Source organism: Stegostoma tigrinum, chromosome 10 (assembly GCF_030684315.1).
Source record: "Stegostoma tigrinum isolate sSteTig4 chromosome 10, sSteTig4.hap1, whole genome shotgun sequence".
NCBI classification, from domain to species: Eukaryota; Metazoa; Chordata; class Chondrichthyes; order Orectolobiformes; family Stegostomatidae; genus Stegostoma; species Stegostoma tigrinum.
Window position 1 is genome coordinate 55,642,575 of NC_081363.1, and position 10,794 is coordinate 55,653,368.

General features: G+C 39.9%; 1 protein-coding gene across 2 annotated transcripts in view; it reads left to right on the forward strand.

Moving 5' to 3' along the window:
* mia2 (MIA SH3 domain ER export factor 2) overlaps positions 1 to 10,794 on the forward strand; it is a 71,535-nt gene that overhangs the window by 10,676 nt on the left and 50,065 nt on the right. Inside the window, exon 4 of one of the 2 annotated variants that reach the window (XM_048538365.2) lies at positions 111 to 4,239. In XM_048538365.2, the coding sequence (XP_048394322.1) occupies positions 111 to 4,239 (4,129 nt within the window). The remainder of the gene's footprint in view (positions 1 to 110; positions 4,240 to 10,794) is intronic. The other variant, XM_059649184.1, reaches the window with a different exon arrangement.

Here is a 10,794-nt window from a genome sequence, read left to right on the forward strand (position 1 = left end):
CCCCGCATCTAAGTTAAAACAACCCATATGCAATAATCACAGAAGAACAATGGATCCTAAAACAGAATTATAAACTTAAGATTGTGCGTGTGTTTTTTTTTCCCACCCAGGAAAGTGACTTCCTTTGCCTTGATGGTGGTGATTATTACGTTGAAAGTAAAGAAAGTGATTCAGTCAATGGTGACTATGCAGAAAATTCAAATTCAGAAGAAATAACATCCATATTAGGACATGAATCTGAGTCCAACAAAAACAGCCAGGATTACAAAGGTAATTCTGCTAAAGATGAACCTGTGGACAATTTAGTTAATCTTTATAAAGAGCAGTTTCAAAGAACACATCATGCTACCGATGGTGCTGTTTTAGAGATGACACCCAGTAACGAACAATTTCAGCCAAGTCTAGCAACTGATGAAGTTGGACAAATCAATGAGTTCCTTTCACCAGCTAATTATCTGAATCAATTAAGTGAAGCAAGTGCCTCAAAACACACAGAAAACAATGAGTTAAAATTAGACACAGGCCCTGAATCTGTAAACAAATATATTGACCCAGAAGGCGAACCTTCTGGGCAGGAGATTGGTAAAGACCCTGCTATCGCATCTGAAAGTAATGAAGAATCTAAATTTCTGCAAGAAGCATCTAGTTGGATTGGATCTAGAATTAGCGGGTGGTTTGGTTCAAAAAGCAATCTGAATAAAGAGCCTGTGGAATCTACAGATGAGTCTTTACAGATAAACTCCTTTAAAAGTCGAAAAATTGCATTAGGCAATGCTGAAAACGCTGCAATATCTGAAGTGATGGATGATCAAATTAACAAGCATTACAACGACAAAGAAAAGTCATCCTGGATTAGTGGTTTGTCCAAACTGTTCAGCTTCACCAGTGATTCACCAGAAGATGCTTTATCCAGTGATGATAATAAAGGTAAAGAAGAGCTTGAAAATGCTAATTCATATTCTGTTGATGATTCAACAGTCCCAAGTAAAAGTGCGATACCTAACTTGGAAAACAAAATGCCTGACCTTTCAGTTCCAGTTGAAGTAAGGCTACAAGCAAATAGTCCACAGAAACCAGCACAACATACCGATGAAGCTACTCAGAATTTAATGGATAATGATCATTTGAGGTTTAAATTTACTGACAAAGTATGGGCTCGCCTAACTGGTAAAGCTGAGGATTTGGGCATATCCAAAGAAACAAAAAATATTGGAGTAAATAATCCAATGGATACAGATGATATCACTGAAAGCAATGAAAACACAATGAGTAGTGAATCTGAAGTTCGTTCTCCCATACTTGCATTGGATCAGGCTCCAAGAGAAGGGGGTGCATTGATTGTTGATTCATTAATAAATGAAGAACCAATCCAGTACCCAGAAGTGAGTTTCTGTAAAGTGGAGAATGATATTTATTGCCACTCTGAAGGCTTGCAGCAGGCTGCCGAGGAACATGGGGTAACACAAAGTGAAAGCACTCAATTTGTACATTCTACAAATAGTTTAGAAAATAGTTTTAGATTTGATAGTGCAGCATCAAAGCTTAAAGATATGTGGAAATTAGAAGCTCAAAATCTGCAAGAGAAAAATTCAATGTTATATTCAAAATTTGTGGGAGATAATAAACCTTTGACTCAGGACAGTCTCCACAAAGAACAATATCTGCAAGAACATTTAAAAATTCCTTCAGTAGTTAAACAATCTGGCTCAGATTATATGATGTCTACGACACGTAAAGATCTACAAATTGAAGAAACATCACGTAGCCAACATGATTTTTTACACAAGCAGGATCTAATCTCTTCACTGAAAGAATTTGGTGTTGTAAGTAAGGGTGAAGCTTTGGAATTTGGGTTGCATGAGGAACAACAACATGTAACATTAGATTCTGAATTAGCACCTACTAGAGATCAGAGTTCAGAAAGTATAGTAACAAACACTGCAAAACCTTCAGCAGGGACCAATTTACAGGCTGAAGAATCTTTACAAAATAATTTAGTTTCTGAATTGGAACCAGATCTGCATCTTTCAAATACTGCTGATTCCGTATCACAGTATACCTTCCAGAATGAAGAAGAATTTTCACAAGAAAACATATTAATAAAATCAGATTCACAGCATATTGCTGTGACAGACAGTGATCAATTTCCAGAAAAAGAATTGCATCATGAAGAACTAATCTCACAGCTCCGAAATATTGAATCAACAATGGAACTTGAACAGTTTGGTATTTCAGGTGAAAATAAGCTATTATCCCAGAATGAACAGCAAGCTTTAAATTCTGAATTTGATGATGGCATTCCTTCTTCACAGGATGAATTAGGGAGCAGAGAAGGCACCACAGAAGGAAAGTATGTAACATCGACAAAGCAGCACACTTTAGATAGTTATAATCTTTTAACACAGAATGTAAAACAAGCTTTAGAGGAAATCTATCTATCAAGTTTGGTCGATAAAAAGATCACAGTTACAAATACCTATGGTCCTTCCTTACAAAAACAACTGAGTGATGAAACCCAGACAGTACTGCCTCTGCAGCCAGTTTCAGATCCGAGTCAGGCTCTGCCACAGGAAAAATTTTACAGTGGCAGCAACACCTTGCAACAACAAGCCCCAGTATCAGACTCTGAATCCAGTCAGCTTACTTCAGATCATGGTAAAGCTGAATTACAGCAATGCCCGCATAAAGAAGAGCATGTTTTCAAAGAGTTTCCACCCATTAAACTTGAATCTAATCTGGCTGCTCCAGATGTTGATAAATCCCGTTTACTGAAAAAACGTGATGGACAAGACTTGCAAGAACACCAAATAAGTTGTACTTCTGAATCTAACTGGCTTTCTGTCTTGTGTCGTAGTAAATATGCATTGTCTGAAAAATTGCATGATAATGAGGAAATTCTCCAGGCAAGCGTTTCGACATTTGGACAGTCTGAACAACATACTGATTCAGATAAAGATAAACTTCTGTTAGATGAAAAATTGGATGATAAACACCAGGTTTTACAGACACCATATACAGTTTCAGATTTAGCTTTAAGGCCGTTTACTGCAACAGATAAAACAGAATCCTTATTGCAAGAAAAAGAACAAACTTTATCAGATCATTTATCAAATTCACAAGTCAAAGATTTCAATGTTTCAAATGATGGCAAAACCTTGAAACAGGAAAACCCTTTCCATCAACAAAACATCATGGGCGATGATGTAACTTTAGAATCAGGAGAACAATCTGTTGTTTTACTTACCACAGAGGATCTGTCAGAGGAAAAAACAAAAGTAACCAAAGTTAATAGTAACACAACCATAAGTAGTGAGAAAGAAAACAAGATGCATAAAACTATAGAACCTGAGCCTTTAGGAGAGCTTGTGAATTCACTGCTTTCTGAGAATATGAATCTTACCGGAGAAAGTTTCAATCGGGCTGAGGACACTGATACCAAAGTTGAACCACAACAGATTATTGAGGAAATAAGGGGAGTTGAAACAAATGACAACCATAGAGAGATTAAGGATACAATAAGTGAAAAAGCCACACAACCATTGATTGATCCTATTACCCTAAACGCGTGGACAGAAAAAGCATTGAGTGATTCTGAAAAGCTGACAGACATCTCCACTCATAGAAGTCAACATACAAGTCAGTTAAGTGCAGCAGTTAAGCCTAATCCAGATGCTGCCACTGAAAATATAAATCAAGCTATTTCTGAAAATGAATATAAAACAAGACATGTGACTGATGAAGAAATAACTCGAGCAAGAGATATTACATCCAGTGACGATCAAACTAGCAGTTCCGCATTCTGGGGAGTACAATCACCTTTAGAAGAAGGAAAGAAACCATTTGAGAAACTCGGAGTAAGGCATACATCATCTGATAGCACAAACCTTTATAATAATCTTAAATTATTAAAACAGCACATGGGTATTGCTCATCTGCAGCATTTGGAAGGATGCTTTGATAAAACAAAGCTCTTACAGTTGCAAGAAATTCTTGAACAGCTAGAGAATGAGAGTTGTAATAATGGTTTTAATAACATTCTCCGAAAAGTAAACACTTTTGAAGATAGTTTCTGGGAAAACAAAGACTTCAAATGTGACAAGAATGATGCAAATATTGAATATATAATGAGTGAAAGCCAACATGATGAAGATACAGGGATGTTTCAAAAGCTACAAGATATCCTAACTGCCATCAAATTGAAATGCACCTCAAATGACTCTAGATCAAGCACCATTAAAGGTATTGGATAATAAGTTAATGGGAGTATTGCAATTTCAAACATACGTCTCTGTATGTTTTTAAGGAGGAGAATCAAGTACATTTTAAATGTATACTTAATTTATATTTTGGAAAATTTCATTCGCACATTGTTATCACTGTAAAAGGGAACAACGTCTTACTCAGCGCATGGGGTCAGAGACACTACCACCTCTGGGTATGAGAGACAGTAGGAACTGCAGATGCTGGAGAATCTGAGATAACAAGGTGTAGAGCTGGATGAACGCAGCGGGCCAAGTAACATCAGAAATTCTGAGGAAGGGTCTAGGCCCGAAATGTCAGCTTTCCTGCTCCTCTGATACTGCTTGGCCTGCTGCGTTCATCCAGCTCTACACCTTGTCACCTCTGGGTATGCCTTGTCCAGCAAAAAGACAGACCCACCAAAGGTAGTAGCACATTTGTATACATTTGGGAGGGAGTTGCCCTGGAAGTCCTCAATGTTGATTCCCAAAGCCTTGGTCTCATGGCATCAAGTCAAACATGGGCAATAAATCCTCCTTCTGATTACCATCTACAAACCTCCTCCATGGATGAATCGATCATGTTGAACACCACTTTTGAGGAAACTGAGGTGGCAAGGACACAGGATGCACTCTGGATGGGGGACTTCAATGTCCATGACCAAGAGTAGCTCAGTTGTTCCACTAAACAATAAACTGACAGAGGATGTTGCTGCTAGACTGAGTCTGTGGCTGGTTGGGAGTAAACTGGTGGGAAAAACATATTTGACCCGATCCTCACCAGCCTATCTATTGCAAATGTGTCAGTTCATGACAGCATTCGTAGGAGTGTCAATTGCAGAGTACTTGTGGAGATAAGAGTCCTGACCTCACATCAAGGATATCCACTATTATATTAAAATCCCTCCTTTTGTGGTGTAGCCCTACCCCTGTGCTGATTGGGACAGAACATCCAGCGACTCAAAACTGGGCATCCCTGAGGCTTTATGAGCCATAGGTAGTTGAACTGTATTTAACCACAATCTGTAACCTCATGGCCTACTATATCTTCCACTCTACCATTACCATTAAGCCAGGAGATCAGATTCAATGAATAATGGAGGAGGACATGTCAGGGGCTGTGCAGGAAATATCTAAAAGTTTGGTGTTAATCTGGTGAAGCTACAACGCAGGAGTACATACATGCCAAACAGTGGAAACAGCATGCAACAAGTAGGGCTAAACAATTTCACTGTCAACAAATCAGATCTAGTTCTACAGTCCTGCCACATTATGAATATGGGAAGGCAATGGCCTAGTGGTATCATCAGACATGTTAATCCTGAGACCCAGGTCATGTTCTGCACACCTGGGTTCAAACCCTGCCATTGCAAGGGCACAAGATACACTTTGGATGAGGGGTACTTAATGATATATTGCAGTGCAAGACTAACTACACATATTTGTATTTTCATTTATTCAGGAAATTCAAATTGTTGTTTATTACACTGCTCACTCCTGCTCTCTTAAACACTTGATATAGTAAATGTAAGGATACAGAAGTTCCCAGAATGCAAAATCACTAAATTGTATGTGAATATTTAACAGATTGGGTCGCAAGCTTGTTTTACTGTTTTCAAAAAGTATATAACTGATACTACCAGACTAATTTATATGTTTATCAGTATGTGATTCACAAAAATGCTACACTTTCACAAACTATAATGGAAAGAATGGTCTTTTATTCTTCCTTCTAACAAAGTTTTAGTTAGTATCCTTCCATTTCCATTAGCTTGTCTCTGTTCTCTTTGCATCTCTGATTGTGTCAAACCCAAACTTTGACTTTGGCTATTAACTCTGCGTAGTAGTTGGAACTGTGACATTGATTGATTTGTTTTCATCAAAGACTCTAACTAACTTTGCTGTGCTGGTGGATTCTATAGTCTGCACAAGCTCTCAGTTCCTTTGTGACTCTCACTTTCTTTCTGATTTTCCTTTAGAACTTAATGAGGAAATGGTCTTTGGGAGGTTTCTTATGCTTTCTTTTTGTCAGGTTTCCTCTTTCAAGCAAAAGATCTACATGACACTGACTCTGATGGAGCCTCTCTATAATCTGAATGCTAGTCTATTTACAACAATTCCAGTCACATACTTCTTATCATCTCAATTGCTTTTCACCACGACCCTCTGACCAAGCAGTCAGCTGTAAGCAAGTTTCACACGAGTGTATTATGACACATCTTCAATTAATGTTGCTTTTCTCTTATATTGCTATGAGACTTAAACAAACTAAACTTGGCCCTAGAAATGAGTTTAAACACTAAATCATAAACTAAGCAACCTCTTGTAGATTGTGGTGAATTTTGTAAGAGAGCAGAAAAGTATCAAGCCAGTGTTGAAGAGAAATATGGAAATTATGGCCTAGTTGTCCCAGCAAATACTTACGCAAAAAACTTTTCATAGCCTATACACTGGATGTGAGTTTTGCTCAGCATCCAGAACCTCAACCTGAACTACAAATCTTCTCAAAACTCGCTATAATCTATACATCTTTTTCTGCAGCACTGTTTGATGACAGGTGATATGGCATTAGAGTGTGTGTGAATCCACTTAGAAATATTTCAAATATTTCTATCATAAATTAAGGACCATTTTCTGATAGCAACACTACTAGCAATGCAGAAATTACAAACCCAATTGAAGTTGTTGACTTGCCCACCAAGCTGGCTTGTTCTAGTTCAGATGTTTTGTCACCATGCTAGGTGACATCATCAGTGGAGCCTCTGATGAAATGACAGTATTCCACTAGGAATTTATACTGTCTGGTCTGTTACATTCATTTGCATTATTGAACTTAAGCTGAATATTTGTTAACTTGCTAAAGTTATCAACTAAACGCTTTCTTTCCTCTTCAAAGAAATCAACATATAGCCATTCCAGTTCTCTGGTTTTCCTCTGGAATGAAAAGAACTTCTGGTACATTCATTTCTCAATGTGGGACACAAATTCACATTTTTTTTACCAACTCTTCTTCCTCTCTACCTACTTTTTGATATCCAAAATAACTTCTCACAACTTTTCGCATGGGAGCAGCAGGCCATTCGGCCCCTCCAGCCTATTCTGCTATTCAACTGATGATGGTTGATCTATCTCAATGACGTCTTCCTGCTACTCCAATTATCCCTTAATATCTTTACTACCTAAATTCTGGTAATCTCTGTCTTGAACATACTCAAACAACTGATCTTCCACAACTCTTTGGGCTGTAGAATTCCAAAGACTCATCACCCTGTAAGTGACTATGACCAATCATAAACATGTCCCAGTTTTAAAGATATTTTCTTAACTATTGCTGGATAAGGACACTATGTTGTAGCTGTTTGCCTTGTTTTTATCAGGCAGCTTTTGAAAAAAATCATCATGAAGGGAAAACAACATTTATACAGCATGAGAGGAGAGAGCTGTTTAGTTGGCAGGCGGACTCTGATTGGTAGAGGGATTATCACAGAGCGGTGCAGCAGATAGTTGATGATTGACAGTTGGCTGGTAATTTTATTTAAATTTTAAACAGGTGTGTTAACTCAAATTGGTTAAAGTGTTGTCCTGCAACCCAAACCAGAGAATTCAAGCAACGTTTTTGTTGAACTGAATGAGTCACAGTGTGTCCATGTGTTATTTCTATCTGCAATGAACAGCTTATTGGTACATTTTGCTTTCATGATGTGCAAGTTTGCCATAAGGTAAACCAAACTGACAATCCTACATTGGGTGCCAGTGTAATTCTTCTCATACTCTAGATTGTTCAGTAAATGCCATCTAATTACAGAATCCCATCTAATGTCGGACATTGTGTTTTCAGTCTAGCAAGCCTGGGCTGGTTGGCATAAGGTCAGTATCTTGTTTGTTCTGAACAGCTGAAGGGACACACTATTTAGTTCAATACAATCTCACAGCCTTTAGGACATATGGTCTACATACCTAGCATTACATCAGTACTGAAATTGAAATACCACATTACCCACTTGCATGACAGGCAGAATGTGTTTTTGGCTTTACAACAACATCCTGATATTGGTGAACACCACACATGTTGCTGTTTCATCGTAATAGACTGAATACCTAGGTGCACAGCCTGCTCAAACTTTTAAGGTACCTTAATCTAAATAGAAGGGGCGCTTTTCAGGACCAAATGTGATGACCTTGAACTGATCATGAGTTTGTATGATATAAGGCAAGCAGTAATTTGATCAAGGTATCAGTTAATTCATAAGGCCACCTTCAGTGGTCAGTACATGCATTGGGATTCTGACAGTTTTAATGCTGTAAGTTTGTCCTAATTGGCAACATCATAAATAGGACCTGAACCATTTGCTTACTTTGTTGGCTTGATGTTTAACCTATTTTTTTCTAATCAACCTCTTCAGAGATGTTTTTACGCATCTGTGGAGCAGTAGGACTCGAAACTGGGCGTCCCACTCCAGGGGTAGGGTCACTACCACTGCACCACAAGAGGCTCCCTAAAGCTTGATGTTTAAATAGGGCACATTAAAGTCATCTTGCAGAAAAATGCTTTTGCCTGATTGGTCATCTTTCACCGTATGTTGTGCGCTCATGAACTGGCCCAAGGTCATCACTTTTGGAAAAGTGCCCAGCCTATATCATATTACTTTGTGAGGATGAGGTATCTCAAACTTTTTAGCCTATTCTGGAAGCTACATGTGGAACATACAGTCTGCCTGTTTCACTTCACAAAATGACTGATGGCCATTGTTTGTTCAATGAGAGTCAACCTGCCTGGTATTAAAATTAACAAAACTCGACAGTTAACTGTCATCTGACTAGTGAGTTCCTCATGGCAATATCTCAACTAATCAGGAGTCTACTGCCAACCAAGCAACAGCCTCCTCTTGTAAAAGATAAATGTTGTTTCCACTTTACGTTGATAATTCTTGTGAATTGTTGTGATAAGTTCAAGATGAAAACATTTAGGAGTTTTTACATTCTTTATTTATGGGATTTGAGCTTCACTTGCTGGGCCAGCATTGTTGTCCACCTTTAGTTACTCTAGTAGACTGTGGTGAGCTGCATTTTAAACTGTTGTAGTCCATGCAGTGTAGTTAAACCCCTTGTACTGTTGGGGAGAGAGTTTCAGGACTTTGAGTGAGCAAACCTGAAATAACAGCAATATATTTTTAAGTCAGGATGGTAACTCTCTTCATCTCTACTATTCCCAATGGCAAGTAACAGGAGGCATTATTGTATCCCATGCTAACAGTGACTTGAACTAACACTACAATGTTATTAGATAATAAAATGTGAGGCTGGATGAACACAGCAGGCCCAGCAGCATCTCAGGAGCACAAAAGCTGACGTTTCGGGCCTAGACCCTTCATCAGAGAGGGGGATGGGGTGAGGGTTCTGGAATAAATAGGGAGAGAGGGGGAGGCGGACCGAAGATGGAGAGAAAAGAAGATAGGTGGAGAGGACAGTATAGGTGGGAGGTAGGGAGGGGATAGGTCAGTCCAGGGAAGACGGACAGGTCAAGGAGGTGGGATGAGGATAGTAGGTAGGAGATGGAGGTGCGGCTTGGGGTGGGAGGAAGGGATGGGTGAGAGGAAGAACAGGTTAGGGAGGCAGAGACAGGTTGGACTGGTTTTGGGATGCAGTGGGTGGAGGGGAAGAGCTGGGCTGGTTGTGTGGTGCAGTGGGGGGAGGGGACGAACTGGGCTGGCTTTGGGATGCGGTGGGGGAAGGGGAGATTTTGAAGCTGGTGAAGTCCACATCGATACCATTGGGCTGCAGGGTTCCCAAGCGGAATATGAGTTGCTGTTCCTGCAACCTTCGGGTAGCATCATTGTGGCACTGCAGGAGGCCCATGTCCACCAGCTTCAAAATCTCCCCTTCTCCCACCGCATCCCAAAATCAGCCCAGTTCGTCCCCTCCCCCCACTGCATCACACAACCAGCCCAGCTCTTTCCCTCACCCCACTGCATCCCAAAACCAGCCCAGCCTGTCTCTGCCTCCCTAACCTGTTCTTCCTCTCACGCATCCCTTCCTCCCACCCCAAGCCGCACCTCCATTTCCTACCTACTGTCCTCAACCCACCTCCTTGACCTGTCCATCTTCCCTGCACTGACCTATCCCCTCCCTACCTCCCCACCTATACTCTCCTCTCCACCTATCTTCTTTTCTCTCCATCTTCGGTCCGCCTCCCCTTCTCTCCCTATTTATTCCAGAACCCTCACCCCATCCCCCTCTCTGATGAAGGGTCTAGGCCCGAAACGTCAGCTTTTGTGCTCCTGAGATGCTGCTGGGCCTGCTGTGTTCATCCAGCCTCACATTTTATTATCTTGGATTCTCCAGCATCTGCAGTTCCCATTATCACTACAATGTTATTATTGGAATAACCTAGTCGGTTTCGCACAGGTTTGATTAATGAAATGTTATTTGTGAATTTTAGTATCCTCCTTCTGAGACTCCAGGCAGTGCAGCAGCTGTGTCAATGAAGAAAGTTGTAAATCTCAGACTTTCAGTGCTATTGTTTATTTTATTATTAGTACTGTCATCTTCTATGTGC